The sequence below is a fragment of the Rutilus rutilus genome (assembly GCF_951802725.1).
Source record: "Rutilus rutilus genome assembly, chromosome: 10".
In the NCBI taxonomy this organism is placed as follows: domain Eukaryota; kingdom Metazoa; phylum Chordata; class Actinopteri; order Cypriniformes; family Leuciscidae; genus Rutilus; species Rutilus rutilus.
In genome coordinates, this window is record NC_140215.1 from 10,049,181 (window position 1) to 10,067,836 (window position 18,656).

Here is an 18,656-nt window from a genome sequence, read left to right on the forward strand (position 1 = left end):
TAAAATGACAAATTGTATTGCTGTTTATTGGCAAGCCAGCTGATTTAAGACCGTTTCACACTACCTAAAAAGATAGACAGCAAGTTATCAATTCTGAAAGATTCTTTCATTTGCTGAGCAATTTTTAATGCAAAACAGATATTAAAATCACACCTTGAGTGTCCACCCAGGAGCTGTCTAAGATGGAGTCATCAATGGTAGTTTCATCTTTGTAGTCGTCGTAGCTTTGAGTTGGGGCCTCACTCTCTGGCACTTCTATCTCTTTGGCTGGACATACAGAAGGCTCAATAGGCTCTGGAACATCTACAACTTCCTCTAATCTGGGAGCCTCCATCTCTACTTCCTGTGCCATTTCCACGGACTCCTCCTCCTCTTCCTCCTCCTGGAGGAGCTTTGGATGTTCTTCTTCAGAGGGAGCTGAGAAACGTACACTGTGTCCAGAGACTTCGCTCTCATCGATGGTCTGCACCACTGTGATAAAATCATCTTCCACTGTCACTATTGACTCAATTGCAGCTCGAGACTCAACAGTGTCTTCTGCAGCTTTGGCCCCATCCAAGACTTCCTCATCTTCCACTTCTTCTTTCTCAACCTCTTTAACCTCCTCTTTTTCGACCACAACCTCAACTGGCTCAGTTTTATCTACCACTGGCTTCTCATCCAAGTTTAGAGCTGGCTTTGGTTCTGGCATAACCTCTTCGGGCTCCTTAGCAAGCTCTACCTCTTCCTCTACTTCTTGTGTCATTGTGGTGTCAACCGAACCCTCATCTGTCTTTGAAGGAGCTGGCTGAGGTTTCTCCTCAGCAACTTTTTCTTTGAGGGGCTCCACTGAGTCTTTCTGCTTTACCTCCTGCTCAGAAGGTCTTTCTTCTCTAAAATATTTCTCAAAAGACCCAACTGGAGATAATCTATTAGGATCTGTTTTGAGGGCCTCTTTCTTACCTGGTGATCTAGGTTTTTCAAACTCGCCAACATGCATTTTCTCCTCATCAGTAGCACTTTCTACAGAAGATGCTGGAGATGGTCTGATGGGCCGAGCAATTCTGTCCTTTGCAGCTCCAGTGAGCTGGTACGCATCCTCTGCATCCACCTCCTCATAAGCTTCCTGGTGCACAAGGTCTGGTTTATTCTTCACCTTCTCCCTGAGTTCCTGGAGTTCCCGTTCCTCCTCTACACTCAGAGGCCGGTCCTCCATCTCCAATTTGCGAATTTGCCTCTCATAGGCAGCTATTTCAGCTTCGGTTTCAGCTGCAAGATTAGTACCTACATCAAAATCAGGCTTTGGTTCCTCAAGAGTAACCGTCACTTTCGGTGTAATAAATGTTTCAGCTTGTTTGTCTAATTGTCCTTTCTCATTGTCAGGTAAAGTTGGACTCTTGATTTCTTCCAAAGGTTCAGTCTTTAAAAGATCAGACTCATCTTGCTTAGACTCTGTAGAAGGTTTTCCAGAAGGTGCACTTTCATTTTCAAAGGAATCTTCATTCCTTGATTTTTCTTTTGCTGGATCTGCCTGTGGTGTAACAACCTCTGTTGCTTTCAGATCTTCAGTCGATAGAGACTCCTGTTTTCCAAATGCATCAAGACCAGTTTCTTTCTCCTCTGATATCACTGTGTTGAAGATTTGAGGAGAACATTCCATTGGACTGTGCACATCTGCAGGGGATGGCATGGGGCCAGAGTATTCACTAAAGACACAATATCCTTGCTCCTCCAGCTGCATTTCTCTCTTTGTAGCCATCTGGCCCTGGTCACCTTTGAACAAATGCGCTAAAGAATCACTCACCATAGAAGTCATGTCCATTGGGACAGACTTCCTCCTCATAATATCTGGTTCTGCGTTGTCAGACGTCAACCTTGATCGGGTACCTGCCAGGTCCAGCATTTCAGGCAGGTCTGGGGCCATGACGGTGCCATTTTTGTAACAGCATTTGGCTTGGACAGGTGATTCTGGAGACTCTGTCTGTGGACTTGTCTTTACATCAGTGATTGTTGCTTGGGGAGGTGAAGATGATGGAGTTGTGACAGAGGCAGTTGTCTCCAAGATCAGTGGTGGAAACTGAGGGATATTCTCCACTGAGGGAGTTGTGACAGGAAGGTAATCGGCAGATTCGTCAAGGCTCCCACTAGTATGAGTCATGATGTCGGTGGCCAATGGAGAGAAGTTTCTGGGACTTCCTTGGGCATCGCCATGATTCACTGCCCCAATGGTGATATTCAAAGAGTAACTTCGTTGATCTAGAGCCAGTTTTCCAGGAGACAGTCTGCAGTCATCTCTTCTCTCTGCTGGTGAAGTGGTAAGTAGTGTGTCTGCGCTACTTTTTGGAAGATCTGGCTGGACTTCCAAAGAGTGTGTTTGAGCCAAAGTGCTGTAGCTGATTTCGGGAAGTGGCAGGTTACCAATAGAGTCCTTTTCTTCTTCTGATGTAGTACTCAGCTCATAATACCCTTCTCCTTGAGATCCAGCGGCATCCGTCTTAATTGTAGTGGTCTCAAAATAAGCAGACATGCCAGATTTGTCCTTCATGTCCCCCTCTGTTGCTGTTTTTTCCATTTGTTTGTCTTGAATCTGCCCTGGTTTGACCTCATGGATATTGCTGGAGTCACCTGCTTCGGTTGAAGGCTGTTTCACAGCACCACTTTGTACAATAGGCTTTTCAGTTGGATCTTTGGCATGACCCTGGTAACTTGGAGGCACTTCAAAATCCTCCATGGGGCATGTTCGAGCAAAGGGGCTTTCTGGCATATCTGTGTCTCTGGTAAGGCTCTGGTAAGATGGGAGTTCATCATCTGGATGCATTGCGGAATCAGTGAAGTCCATGCCAATGGGATCTGTCCTCTCGCTTTCTGGCCGCTCTGCTTCCATCTTCACAGCTGAAAGCAAATCTCAAGTAGTCTGCATTGTATTGCATTATTAATAATTCAAAGTACAAGTTTGCCAGGCCAACCACCACACAGACAGCCAAAGCTCTTGGTAAAATGAAGTTCCATTTTCAAATAGCAGCAGCCGATGATACACACATACCAATTCAGTGATGAAGTGATGGCATGGATATGACAGGATCAGCATGCAGACCCAGAACATTTAATGTTGCGTGGATGAGGTCCAGAAAATGAAGATGAAATATCCAAGGAGGTGGTCCAAACACGATACTGACGTCAGTACACCAGCAGCAAGATGGAATAGCTGATCTTAAAACTTCTGCCAAATACATATTCAGAGATTATGGAAAATGCACTGTGGGTCTGATTTTCAGAAGATTATTTCAGAAATATTGGTGAAATTTAAAAGACAACAATGTGCAAGGTACTGTTTAATGAGGCTCATTTTGAACACTAAATGGGTATAAATTACACTTATACATGTGGCTGACTGTAATAGTCTTAAAATACTTCTCATGAAATAATACATTGTTTTTTATTATTCAAAATTGTTCTACATTTTCTATTATGTTAACCATGTGAAATGACAATGATCATGTGAAGAAAAAAGCAAAATGAAAATTAACAAATAAAATTTGAATCAACAAGCTTGGCTTTTCAAATGCCTTTGAAAATAAAGCATAACACAATATCACAATATCACAAAAACAGGATTCTACTAGAATCCTACTTGTAAAAACAGGTGTTTTGTTGGCGCATGCAGCAAAAATCACCCACAAACTGGCAATGTAGCTGGCAAATAAAAATTAACTGAGCAATGGAAAACAATGAGAGAGGTCGACCTGGCAGCAGTAGCGTCAATAGAGAAATAAGCAGAAAGTTCAGAAAAAGCTTCATCAGATAGCTAGCAGATGGTAGCTGCTCTGGGAAAAGCAATTTAGTAGAAAGACATTGACAGACAAACACACAGCTCTGGCCACAGAAGCTGGTCACCATCAAGCCTGTGTTGCCTTGCAGCATCAGCAGATAGAGGAGATATTTGAGCCATCCACCCACATTCCCTTAGAAAGCTCTCACGATGCTTTCGCTTAGCTTTTTTTTGTGAAGGGAGAGAGAAACATGCAGGTTGTGAGAAGGATGGACACACCTTCCGCAAGGCTTTCTTGCCCCCCTGCCTCCTCAGATCTCCCATTAGGGGCTTCGTCAGCAGCAGTAGCTGCCTGCGTGTGAACCTCAGCCTCGGCCTGCAGGCCGGGCAGAGCCTGGGCCTCGCCTATGACCTCTGCCCGCTCTAGGAGCTCAGATGGGGGTTCCTGCTCAGGCTCCTCCCCACTCCACTGCTCCTCCTCATCCTCCTCTTCCTCTAGAGCTGCTGCTGTTGCTGCGGCTTCTGAAGTCTCCTCCTCTTCCTCCTCCGCAGCTGAGAGACTCTCTATGGTCTCCTCTTCTTCATAAAGAGGGAGACAAGTGGAAACATCAAGACTATAGACAACACAGACTTGGGTTACTTAAAAGGTGGGACACTTTCAGCTCTATCAGTTATGCCATGACTTTTTCTGTATGTATGGGTGTTTTCTCTGACCTTGAGAATAAGTGGTAGCAGATCAAATAAGAAGATGAATATGCAATCTAATTCTGCACATAATATTTTAGAATTGTATATATTAACAATTTAATGTGACACTGTTTTGTGATGGAAAATCAGATCGAAAATAACAGAGGTAACTGATTCTTTTCTCACAATTTCAAAGAACCATTTTTAATAATGTATTTCACTAAAACATCAGTTCTGATCACTCCGCTTGTCTGTGTTTGCAGTGTTTCTGACGGGCTGTGCTTTGCTCTGTAACATGCATCAGTTGATTTTACTTTAGCCAGATTGGAATTACTTTCCAGTAAAAAGAGACACAATACTGGTCATATTGTGTATAAAATGATTTTCTTTTTACAGCCAATAATATCATGGTGATATTCAGCAGATAATCTATCTTATAATATTGCTTAAATCAGTTTTTCATCCAATAATCAATGGGGGTTCCCTACAGGCTAAAAAAAAAAAAAAAATCTAAATCTAAATCACTAGATTATTCATTTCCAAATATGTACCTCTCAGTTACATTATCAATGCTCATTTCAAGCATCAGCTCCTTCATTTGTTCAATTTTATTCTTGAACATGAAACATTACTTGCACACAACACACTAGCACACAATGCTGTGTGCATCTGCATTGTCTCTCACAACTGAGACCCAACAAAACCCACAGCACCATAATAATGCCGGCCAGGGAGCTATTGAGATGTCAGAATGAATGTGAAACCGGAGATGCAGAATTTTTGCTCAGAACAAAGCTTATGATGTAGTTCAGAGAGAGAGAGAGAGAGAGAGAGAGAGAGAGATAAGAAAATGCAACAGTCTCTGCTGGGAGCCAGGCTAGATATGGCGACGCAGACCATACCAGGTCACATCTCAGCAGGATGCTGCCGTGGAAGTAGAGAGAAAAGAGAGGGTATAGGAGAGGGGGGGTGCCAAATTGGCAGCAACTCAATGTCAAATGTAGAAAGTTCTAAGGGATTTAATGATTCTAATTCCACTTAATGCATTATTTTAGTTCTTTTGAGGAAGCAACACAACCTTAAACTCAAACTCAAAAAAGTGTTATTATTGGTAACTAAAGCTAAAAATATTTATAAAAATAAAATACATTAATATAAAAATATGTGTATTAAATTATAAGATGAATTATTTCAATTTAAAAAACTAGAAATGTTGCCTTCACAACTAACTGAAATACATTAAAGTATTAAAGATACTAAACTTAAAACTAAAATGAAAGCTAAATAATAATAAAAATTTCTAAAGCATGTAAAAAATAAAATAAAAAAAATGAATAAAAATAATAGCTAATTCAAAATTGGTAAAGTGTTTATTAATTTGAATTCACTTTAAAAATATAAAAGTTCATTCAAATGAATAAATACTATAATAGTATATAAATAATACTAAAACAACACTGCTTTAACTACATGTTGTCATATGAGTCAGTTATCTCACAAACAATACACATTACTCATTAACAGTTCTCAGTTAATTTCGAATTGGACATGAATAAGAACTTTTGACCAATTCATTAAAAAGATTTGCTTTTGTTTAAAGATTTTAAAAAGACTGCTCTGGTTGCAATAGAGTATGTGTTATCAGTTTATTGTCTTGAGTTATTTTGCAAACAGTCTTTCTTTTATAAAATTTGATTCAGATTGCAAGCTCGCAACCATGAAAAACAGCTGAAAAACCTTTGGTGCGGCGAAAGACCCACCTCTGTAGAATCAAATCAACGTCTACTTCTACATCATCGCGTATTTGGCCCCGCCCACTGGCAGGTTAGTGAGATGAGAAGAGATCACTGGACTAAAATAACCTTACCTATCAAAGGATCCTAATTCTAGGAAAGTGGTTATTTATTTTCAACTATGTGAATGTCTCAGCATTATTTCATATCCAAGATGTTAGCCAATAACTGCAGTGGGCGATTACACTGAGTGAAGTCTCACAGTAGACACGCCCCTTCCAACAGAGCTTTTAAATCAGAGGGCTAAAATCAGGGTAGAAAATGGTCTTTTATTTCTATATTATGACCATTTTTTAATGTAAAAATCATACTAACATTAGTAAGTGCACCCCAGGAAACATTTTAAAATAATAAAAAAAAAAAATCAGTTCATGGCTCCTTTAAATTGTAAACACAACCCACACTGAGTCATTTTGGCGCTGAAAGCGATTACCCCTTCTTCACTGATGCAATAAGGTCAGAGATGCTTGTGTGTGTGGGCCACCATGTGAAGAGCTGAAAGTCATCCTGTGATCTACAGCATGTGTACATCAGCAGGTTGGAGAAATGTGAGGGGCCTGTTGAGACGCATGGGTACGTTTTTGGGCCTGATGAGGGACAATCAAAAGTACAAATGGACAGACTGGCTAACATACGGGCGGACAGATGCGGAGACAAGAAGACGGCAAACAGGCAAAGGAGAAAATGTGCACAGCATGCACAAATGTCCTGCTGATGCTGCAAGTCATTTGGATTTCATTTTCAGAGTCAGTGATTTTCCTCCTTTAACTGAGCACTACATGCATAGCAGCAGGGACTTTGCCTAAAAACACAAACGTTCGTGCCATTTTACTGCACGGCACAAAAGTTGCAGAAAATCCAAATGACTTGCAATGAACAAGGTACAAAAACAGATACCACCCCCACACGACACGCTTCGGTCAGAGTGGGCACGACACAACAGAGACAAAAGACAGGAAGAGGCGGACCAGAAAGAGAGAGCGAAAAGCAAGAGAGAGAGAGGTGTTGATGCTGAGCTGAAGAAATAAGTGGAAGGAAAGAGAGAGGAAAGGAGGAAGAAGGAGAAGGAGGGGAGGAGAGAATGGCAGAGAGGAACCATGCGAGGTTCACCTTCGATCTGTCTAAACGCGGCGGCCTGCCCTGGGGGGCGAGAGCCAGAGCGCGTCCACTCTGGGCTGAATAAAGGGTGCTCATAGTATTCCTCGTCAGAGTGGTAGGGGTCATCCTCAGGCACAGACACTGAGATGGAGGGGGCGAGGAACTTGCACCTCTCGCGAGAATTTTGGAAGCGGCGGAGAGGACCTGCTTCCTCCTCATCCCCTACATCTACAAATAGACACAAGGAAAAGAACTGCAGGGAAATCTGGACAAAGAGACAGAGACAAAGAGACAGAGAGGAAAAGGAGAGGAAGATAGAAAAGGTGTAGCAAGTAAGGGAGGAAAAAAGGAACAAGTGAAAGAGAGAAAGTAAAAAGAAGGCAAATCAGAATATGCAAAAATTGAGGGGGAAGGGAGGAGATAAAGAGAGAGAGAGAGAGAGAGAGAGAGAGAGAGAGAAAATAAGGGGAAAGAGAGCTAAGAAGAAAAAGTGAGAAATAAACCGAGAAAGGAGTATGTGTAATGTGTACGGAAAAGAGAAAGACACACAACACAAACACAAACACAAACACACAGTGTCGAGAAACACAAAGTGTGACCGTAGTGGCGCTATGCCATAACCAGAGTCTGAACATCTCCGATGACATTTTATAGGTTTATCTAAAGTCTAAACTGAGGATGAAACTGTATCATTCTTTAGTGTCTGCTGCAAGTCAATATGAAACGTCATTCACAACCCATTTTATTTTTGTAATGTGAAATATTTATGTGTGAGTAGTAAATAAAAAAGGCTTGGTAAAGGGTCAACGAGTGATTGGTTAATATTAGGTATGCCCAGATATTTGTCGATAATTATTGTAATATTTTAGCCAATAACTGATAAATGGCTGATATTAAAATTCTATAATATATTGCATAGATATATACACACACACACACAAAAAACACAGAAGAAAATATTTTATATATATATATGTAAAGTATATAGTATATGTAAACATATGGCACAGTAAAATTAATAAAATTCAACCTAAAGAAAAAAAGATTAAACAATTTTGGATGTACATAACTCTATAAAAGATTCTTTAATTGTAATTGTGATCAAAATTGTAAATACCTGTCATAAAATGTAGTTACAAGTGAGTTTAATTTTAAATTTAAATGACAAAAAAAGGTAAAACCATAAAGCCATAAAGTAAAAATTGTTCAAAGGTGTAAAAAGTGATGATTTAATTCTTTAGAATAATGTGCACCGATGATTTGCACACAATAATACAAGGAACAAGTACTAAAAAGAGGCAATTTTGATTTCATGTTAACTTTACGTATCCGCTTAACGACTTAATGATCTCCTTAAGGTTGCTAGTGGCATTTATGTTTAGTTAAGTATCTTCAGAGAGTGATCTGAGCATGGCATCGGCCTACCACGGGCAGTAGAGACAGACACAGTCAAAACGATGAACGAGCACAAGCCCACAACATCAACAGCACCTACAATACAACATGCAAATCCAAAGACAGGGACGAACAGAGGAACTGAGAGAGGTTTGGAGCAATCAACAGATCTCTAAAGGGGGGCTTTGGAGAGAGGATGAGCAGGCAATCTGAATGCCACACGGTTTCAGCAACAGCCTGGAAACATCAGCTGCAGGTGAGACAGTACAGCATTCAGTTCAAGGTTTATGGCTTTCATGCAGGGCAGAGTCAAGATCCATGGTTCGGCGGGGTATAAGGAGGGGTTGGGTTTGATTGGTTACGAGGACTAGAAAGGGGTGGGGTCACTTTGGCTTGGGTTTTTGATCAAGATAAGCTCCCGGATTTAGCAATTATGAAGATGAGGCCATGTTTAAGAGCTGAAGATGCTGGATGAGGAAGAGGAGTTCGACTTGAATGATGTCAACAAAGGAGGCAAAGTTGATCCTGCAAACACAACTCCATCAATCTTTAGACCAACCCCACAGATCAGCGGCCGTGTGGGCATCTGTAGGGCACTGTGAGAGGGTTGAAATCAGCCTGGAAGGGGTGGGGACTAGCAGGCGTCCCCAAATAGAACACCCTCATTCAAGCCAGGGTCAGAGGGTGACTAGAATACTCATGGGGGGAAAAAAGGTGTTCAAGTTCTTTCAGTGTGTTTCTCACCTCACCTCTCTCCATACACACATGAAGCATGACCCTACCTTGATCCAAAGGCCCAAAATGTTCCGCTGCTGGGGACGGTGGAGGTGAAGGCGGCAGGTTTGCAGAGTCTTCCACTGTAAATAAACAAAAGAAGAAGAAGAGATCAAGACAATGATCAAGATCAGATCAACACATTTACAAATTTGGCGTCCCATTTTTTTACAAGAATGCATTAAATTGATCAAAAATTACAGACAGTAAAGACATTTATAATCTTTAAAAATGTATGTTTTATGTTTTAAATAAAAGCTTAATGTATCAGGGTTTCCACAAAAATATTAGGCAGCAGAACTGTTTTCAACACTGATAATAATAATCAATGTTTCTTGAGCAGCAAATCAGCATATTAGAATGATTTCTGGAGGATCATGTGATACTGAAGACTGGAGAAACGGTGCTGTAAATTCCGTTTTTCAATCACAGGAATAAATTACATTATATAATATATTAAAATAGAAAATAGCAGACTACTTTCAAAAACATGTAAAAAAAATTATCGACCACAAACTTTTGAATTGTAGTGTAGGTATCGTAAAAAGTCAACTAGGTTCACAAGGTTTTGGAACAGACCCTACAAATTTGTGAATTTTTCACGTATTTATTTATTCATTCATTCATTGCCTTTTAATGGCAAATAGTAAAGAGCGACAAGAAACGATACAATGGATACAAAATACATGGAGGGAACAAGGTCACAAAATGCAAGCCAGCTCTGGTGTGACTTTTTTTAATCTTAAGAAAGCAAAATTTCTTTAAATGTCCAAACAAGAAAAATAAACCATGTGAAACCCAGTGGGCATGTTTTAACAAGGAAAAATAGAGCCATGAAGGGATCAAATGTAATTAGCTTATATTAGCTTATAACGGGACACCAAGGAGCAAAGAGTTTAACAACAATGTATTTGATTGTAAAATTCCCCCCCACCCCGAAGATATAAATGCAGGGGTCGTGTGTATGTGCGTGTCAAGTTTCTAAGGAAATGCTGAGCAGAGAGAAGTCTAAGTTCAGGATTGGTATGCCGAATGCTTTGCCATCACTAATCCTTTGAGCTCTTCTGACAGACTGACTCAACATCAAGCGTGTTAGTCGAGAAAACATTATCTAATTTTGCTGACTAATTCCAGCACAGCAAGTGGAAACTTGGAGCTATGGATTATATTTTTTATTTTATTCCCCTTTTTCTTGTGAAGTCTGACTATGAAGCATTTACTGTATTTGTAATAAGAAAAAGAAAAGGATAACCACAAATGATCAAACCTGTAAATGATCTAAGTTCATGTGTGCCATTTATTTGCAATACATTTTTACTGTTTTAGCTTATTAGAAAAGTGAACAAATACACATTATCACATAGAGTTCTTCCTTCCTCACATACATTTCAAACAACAACTTACTACGAGTTACAAGTTTACATACATTCACAACCATTAATGTCAGCAGCATACTGTCCAGTCCTTATAAAGTAACTGTCAAAACACTGAAACTGACATAACAGTAGCAACACACACTAGATCAAGAAAATATGATCATATAACACCAATTTTATCATCACTGCATTGGTTACCTATAAAGTTCCGTATTAATTACAAGGTATTGCTACTGACTTATAAAGCCCTAAACGGCTTAGCTCCAGTCTATTTAACGGATCTTCTATCGCCCTATAATCCATCGCGCTCTTTAAGATCACTAAATTCAAGGCTTTTGGTCATACCTAGGATATCCAGAACCACCAAAGGAGGGAGAGCATTTTCACATTTAGCTCCAAAACTCTGGAATAGCCTTCCTGATACTGTTCGTTGCTCAGACTCGCTCTCCCAGTTTAAAACTAGATTAAAGTCGCATCTCTTCAGCCAGGCATTCATATAATATTTTTAATCTTACAGTTCAAATTACAATCCGGCCTCTAGTTAATAAACGCCAGAGGAGAACTGGCCCCCGACTGAGCCTGGGTTCTCCCAAGGTTTTTTTTCTCCATTGGGTCACCTGATGGAGTTTTAGGACACTATTAGGTCACTTGATGGAGTTTTTCGGTTCCTTGCCACTGTTGCCTTTGGCTTGCTCAGTTGGGGATATTCTGGGGATATCTAATTTGATTTTATCAATAAATTCCACTAGAAACAAACCTTGTTGTATTATTTTAATTTAATACTGTGAAGCTGCTTTGATACAATCTGTATTGTGAAAAGCGCTATACAAATATACTTGACTTGACTTGACTTGACTTCAAGAATGCACTTTCAAAACCAAGAAAGCTCAGATAAAACCACAACACAAACGACATGCAGCACTACCACAGAAACCAGGAAAAAAAATGTCCACCACTTTTACAATGATGCTAGCAAGCTACAGAAGACAGAGAGGGCTCAAGGCTCACCCTCACTCTGGCCCTCTCTGCCCTGTGACACACACACACACGCACAGATAGCCAGCGGATTGTTACAGAACCCAAGCAGAAAGGAGCTGGGACAGGCCAGCTGTCAGGGCAAATATATCATTATGAAGGAAAAGAAAGTGCCCTGGTGATGCTTTCCACAGCTTTGATCAGTTTACACACAGTGTGAGGAACGGACAGACACAACGACAATGATTATCACATACCACAGGGATAGGAAAGCAAAAATAAAATCATAAATTAAACTTATTTGAGTACTGTCTCTCCATGTTATGTTTGACAAACATCAAAATATGTCAACAATTAAAGGAACAGTTCACCTGAAAATTAAAATTAAATGAAAATCTTGACAAGTAGCTCTCCTTGTGAGTAGTGATGTCTGATTCGTGAAGAATGTTAGTTTTTAGTTTTTTAATATAATTATGTAATAACATTTTTAATAAAATCAGCTCACAAAATTGGTTTGAATGATTCATTAATGAATCCGACTGATCCATGTCTCGAGTTCAACTTACTGACAATGTTTAATTCCTTACAGTATATTTAGGTTAAACCTCTTGTATGATTTCAGAATTTTTTTTAACTTGTCATACTTTTATGGTGCTTTTATATCCTTTATTAAGCTTGAAAGTACCAGTTCCCATCAATTGTAAATGTACACTACCATTCTAAAGTTACAGTAAAAATATGGTAAAAACTACTATTGTGAAAAATTATTACAATTTAAAATAACTGTTTTCCATTTTTGGTATATTTTAAAAAGTATTTTCAGCAGCAATAACTCCAGTCTTCAGTGTCACATGATCCTTCAGAGATCATTGTAATATTTGGTGCTCAAGAAGCATTTCTTATTATTATCAATGTTGAAAACAGTTGTGCTGCTTAATATTTTTGTGGAAACATTTTTGTTTTTCTGAATTCATTGATGAATATAAAGTTCAAAATAACAGCATTTATTTAAAATAATCTTTTGTAACATTAAAATGTATTTACTGTCAGTTTCGATTAATTTAATGCATCCTTGCTGAATAAAGTATTTTTTTCTTTATTGTTAAAAAAAACATACATTATTCAGACGTTCTCCTTTTGTGTTAATGGAATAAAGAAAGCTAAATGAATTTGAAACAAATAAAAAATATTCTAACAAGTTATATTCTAACTATTCCATTAAGGAATATGTTCTGTTGGTCTTAACACCTGCAAGATCTTCAATAAATTACCTCAGCATTCAAAATAAATCACAACGACTCATAAATGACTTCCTCAGAGTGACCATTGTCAGTACACAGCCTTCTAAGAAGCGCCTTCAACCAAAAAATAAACCCTTACTTTTCCCATTGCGTTCCATTTTTTTCCATGTCTCACCAACGCAATAAAGTCCTTTAAGAGCAGACCTGAGTGTGGCCAACCTCCAGTATCCCAGGATGCTCTGCTACAGGCCTACCTGATGGCAGCCTGACGGCAGTGTCCGGATGGAGCTCCTGCTCTCCCTTCAGTACCGCTACCGCTTCTGCCGTAACCTCCTGCACGATCCGCGCCGACACTTGCTCTGTTCGACACATACACATACACACATGCATCAACACACGCCCACATGAGCATGTACACGGGCAGATATTTACACATACTTTCTGTATCAATCCAGGCAGGATTTTTTCACTTCTTTTGTCATACTTTTAACCCTTCAAAAATCATAGCAGACCTCACAAAGGGCTACAATTGTCTGTAACAATCTTGCGAACACAACGTCTTTAATCACAACACTCAGGAAATAAATCAGCAACCATGCAAACTAAAATGAGAACCGACCAGAGACTAAACATAACAGGGAGTACAAATACAAGTCGAACATAATGACAGACAGGTTCAGATAATATGTAACCAACCATAGGAACAAAAGAGAACATAATCAGAAACGAAGGTAACCGAAACTAAACAGAGCAGGGATACAGGAACAATGGAAAATTAAGCAGAATTTCAAAATAAGAGTCCATTGGTGCTGAGCCAATGAAAATGAGATTGTATTACATGTGAGCACACTATAAGACAACTGTGACCACATATAAGGTCTTTATACAATTAAGGTCTTTATTGGTGTTAATTACAAATATTAATATGGTTTTCAATCATTTGGTCAATTTCAGAGGCTTCCCTGTAAACAAACACAGACCACAACAACTTTTGATGTCTCCTGCAATGCAAAAGTTTTGGGTCTGTAAAAGTTCTTAAAGCGGTGCTATGCAGTTTTGGACTTTTGGCATAGACAGTAAAAGAAATGGACACAGCGACCCCATTGGATTCAACGGAGACAAGTGAAGTCAATTAGAAGCACTCACTTCCTGATGGCTAAGTGTACTGCGCAGACTCAAACTGAGCTTGGCGACGTAGATGTGACGTGAGCAACCCGTCTGTCTTCTAGAGACGCAGAGACGGAGAGTATGAGTAGGTGTCCATGAGCTAGGAGCAGGAGCAACTTTTGCTAAGTATTCTGATTAATTATTTTGTCATTTTGCCTCCACGTCCCCCCGATTGCCCGCAAGCTTCTCCTCCTGTCCATACGGTAATCTCTCTACTGTGCGACAGAGAGTCTCGTGGTTATGACGCAATCGTTAGCCTATTTTTACAAAAACTGCTTCTACGGGGCCATAACGCAAGATACAAGGTAATGGAGCCTTTTATACATTTTTGTGTTTCTTTAGAAATAAATAATGGACAAATGGAGTCTTTAAACGCCTCAGATGTAAAGTTATTCGCTGTCAAAGTGACGCAAAAATGAATGGGAGTCAATGGAATGCTAACAGCAGGTGATGGCCTGCTAATCAATGGCGGCCCCTGGGGAAGCTTCAGGTTCCGGCTGAAATATTACCCCCTTGAGTTTTGGCTTTTTGCTCGCAGGTTTCTCTATAGAGCTCCCCCTACAGCTTCGGAATAGATATTTGACAACACTGTCATAAAAAAACCCCTCCCATCTTCTCCCTCTGGTCATGCGCATTTGTTTTCAAAGAAGCCGGCGAATGCATGGAGCCATGTCCGCTGAGGTATGTATGCTACACAGAAGGCTAGCAAATAAACTTGTATGTGTGCAGTGCCGTAAAGCAAATTGTTACATAGCGAGACCTGATATCACGCGATACTTCCTGACGCTGAGGCCAGCGGCCCGCCGGCCCAAAGTTGCAAGGGTGGTTTTTCCATTCACAGGCACTAGGGGGAAGCGAGACGGCCACCATTCAACCCGAAATAAGTAATATAACCATTCAAATGACTCCGAAGCTGTTCAGTTAAGGTAAATTAAAGGGATAGTTCGCCCAAAAATGATATTTAAGCCATGATTTACTCACCCTCAAGCCGTTCGAGATGCATATGTCAATCTTTTTTCAGACGAACACATTTTCAGTTATTTTAGAAAATGTCTTAAATCTTTCAGTGGTTATAATGTGAAGCAATGGGGTCCAGCTGCTCCAAGTCACAAATTGTGCATGCATCCTTCACAAAAATAATCCATCCGGCTCCAGGGGGATAAACGAAGGCCTTCTGAGGGTAATCCGTGCGGTTTTGTCGTAAAAATATACATATTTAAAACTTTATAAACGAAAATAACTGGCTTCCGGTGGCGGTCGGTGCGCGTTCATGGAGATGGATGCTGGCATATGACGTAGGACGTAGCGTAGGAAGCGTCGTGACGTAGAACGAACACAGAGTTTTGTTTTGCTCTGCTCTCTGGCTGCGCTGTCACGCTCGTTCTACGTCACGACGCTTCCATCTCCATGAACGCGCGCCGACCGCCACCGGAAGCCAGTTATTTTCGTTTATAAAGTTTTAAATATGTATATTTTTACGACAAAACCGCACGGATTACCCTCAGAAGGCCTTCGTTTATCCCCCTGGAGCCGGATGGATTATTTTTGTGAAGGATGCATGCACAATTTGTGACTTGGAGCAGCTGGACCCCATTGCTTCACATTATAACCACTGAAAGATCTAAGACATTTTCTAAAATAACTGAAAATGTGTTCGTCTGAAAAAAGATTGACATATGCATCTCGAACGGCTTGAGGGTGAGTAAATCATGGCTTAAATATCATTTTTGGGCGAACTATCCCTTTAAGCTAAAAAAAAAACTGCATAGTTCCCCTTTAAGTGTCTTATGCATTACTCCATTCTTCAGTGTCACATGATTTCAATTTACAGTGACACTTATCTGTCTACACTGAAGCTAAAAATTACAGTAATGATACAGTAATAGAAACCAAGCGGCCGATAAAATGTCCCGTCGCTTATTGTTTCCGGCAATCACAGCTTGTCAAGACAAGAACTTTTTATCACTTGTCGCTTTAGTTAGGAAACCGTGTTAGAAAATACAAATGAAATATCCAATTAACAGCAGCAAGACAAACTTAAGGCATAACTGCACATTATTGAAGATTGAGTGTACAGAACTATTGTTTTCTATAATTGCTTAAATACAATTTCACACCAAATAAAAGGAACTTCCAAATGTGTACTTTAGTCTTATCTCTGCCTTTTCAGATGATATTAATTTAAACCTCTAACTCAGAGGGCCTAAAACGGAGGAAAACGTTTTAAAAAGAAAAGCAAAAAGCTCAAAATGGCAAGAAAATTGGCAGCACTTTGAGAGAGTAAATTGTCATGGTAACAGCAGATCGAGGAGGTATAAGAAGAGACTGTAACCGATTAAGCAGCGGGAGGAATACAGCCCACGGATTGGCTGGCAACACGCGTCCAGGGATAGACTCTGCTTTAAAACAGCGCTATTAAAAGTATCCCTCTGTGCTTTAAGACACTTACACGCTTGCTGAATTCTTACAAACACATCAGTGATGAAGAGATACATTTCAGTGGCATCAGTAGTCTGATTTTATCCTCAAGATGGATCTAGTTAGTGTTAAAATGGCCACCCACAGCTGATCATTGCAAAAGACAGTGCCTGTTACAAAATCAACTGTGTAGGCACTGTGTGGGAGTATGAGTTAAAATGTGTCCCAAAAGCACATCTAGTCCAATGACAAACACAGCATAATGTTGTAAACAGCCATTCAACTTTACAGTATTTGCAATACTAATCATCTAACATGCAAGCACGAGGTGATTTCGATTTAATCGAAGTTGATGCTGCAATGATCAGCTAACAAGTGTTCAGACACAAGGCTGACACATTAGCACTGACGCAGAAAAACATTGCAGCAGGGCTTACGTCAAAGCTTTCTGAAGAGATGCAAAGTGATTAAGGACCATTTGCTACTCCTACTCTCTCTCCAGTGCAAACAGACTGCATGATGGGAGTCAGCAATGCATCGCTTTTGTTTCTTGTGCACTTTTCAGGCACAATTTCCGCCCACCTTACAGCCCCAGCTTCCGCCCGCCCACCCACTCACAAACACACACACGCACAGAAAGGGAACAGAGTTCTGTTCAGATGCCATTAGAATGATATTCACCCACGCACACTCGGGTTTGTGATACACCATCAACCCGTGGTAAGGTAGAGACCAGCTTCTCTAGAGGAGTCGCATTAAATAATCCGTTCAAAAATTTAAATTCTGTCGTTTAGTCACACTCATGTTTCCCCACAAAAAGGGAATTGCCTTGGTTTAAGGCTTAAAATGACAAAAACTAGAGGACAAGTACTTTGGACATTATATAACAGCTTTATGAAAACATTAATACGAACATTGTGCAAACATTAAAATCATGATTTTCTGTAAAGCTGATTTGAAACTATGTATATTGTGAAAAGTGCTATATAATAAATTTGAGTGGACTTTATTCATTCAAGTCATTATTCACTGAATATCTTCATTTTCATTGAACAGTGGAACACTGAATCAGTGAGTTGAACTTCATAAATGAATCATTCCGGTTTTGTGCACTGGATCAACCGATTCATTAAAAAGATCCGACTCAGAATTTTTAATACAGCTCTTTTCTACACAACAGAATGAGAATGATAATTGAATGCTGCAATTATAGCAGATTTGACTACTGTCTTAGATTTCATTTGTTTAAATAGCACAAAACCATCATATGACTACAGAAGACATGGACTATTGCACAAGTCATTTGGACCACTTTACTGTGGCCACTAAATGGTCATTTTTGGAGCATGGTATTCATGGTCACATTGAATTTCCATTGTATGGAAAGGAGTTGCATGAAAATGCATTAAAATTTCAGGTAACACTTTAGTTTAGGGTCCAATTCTCACTATTAACTATTCTTATTAGCATGCATAATACTAGGACATTGGCTGTTTATTAGTACTTATAAAGCACATATTAATGCCTTATTCTGCATGACCATATCCCTTAATCCCACTCACCTTAACTTCACTTAACAACCTTACTAACTATTAAAAAGCAATAATTAGGAGTTTACTTAGGCAAAAGTCGTAGTTTATAGTTAGTTAATACTGAGAATTGGACCCTAATCTAAAGTATGACCAAATTTTAACTTTTATGCTTTGTAGAAAAAAGGTTTTTGCAGGTTTGGAACAGCATCAGGGTAAGTGTATGATGACAGAGTGTACTTCACTCAAGTGTTTTTCATCTATAAATACATCTGCTGAAAATGTAATAAACTGCATCATTTCTTGAAAAAAAAAAGGATGTTTACTATGTAATAATGAATATGAAATAACAAATTACATAAGCTGATTTTCACAGCCAATTACTGCATGACTCAGCAGGAGGGCAGAGACTATGAACATGACCAGAGACCGAGCAAACTGATTCATTAATATAG

At 39.6% G+C, this 18,656-nt stretch overlaps 1 protein-coding gene across 4 annotated transcripts in view; it reads right to left on the bottom strand.

The window, feature by feature from the left end:
* Positions 1 to 18,656, bottom strand: part of map2 (microtubule-associated protein 2) — a 110,244-nt gene that overhangs the window by 20,392 nt on the left and 71,196 nt on the right. For 3 of the 4 annotated variants that reach the window (XM_084421391.1, XM_084421393.1, XM_084421392.1), the window contains exons 5-9: positions 13,342 to 13,446; positions 9,504 to 9,578; positions 7,339 to 7,554; positions 4,028 to 4,327; positions 154 to 2,871 (exon numbers count right to left, since the gene is read on the bottom strand). In XM_084421391.1, the coding sequence (XP_084277517.1) occupies positions 154 to 2,871; positions 4,028 to 4,327; positions 7,339 to 7,554; positions 9,504 to 9,578; positions 13,342 to 13,446 (3,414 nt within the window). The remainder of the gene's footprint in view (positions 1 to 153; positions 2,872 to 4,027; positions 4,328 to 7,338; positions 7,555 to 9,503; positions 9,579 to 13,341; positions 13,447 to 18,656) is intronic. The other variant, XM_084421394.1, reaches the window with a different exon arrangement.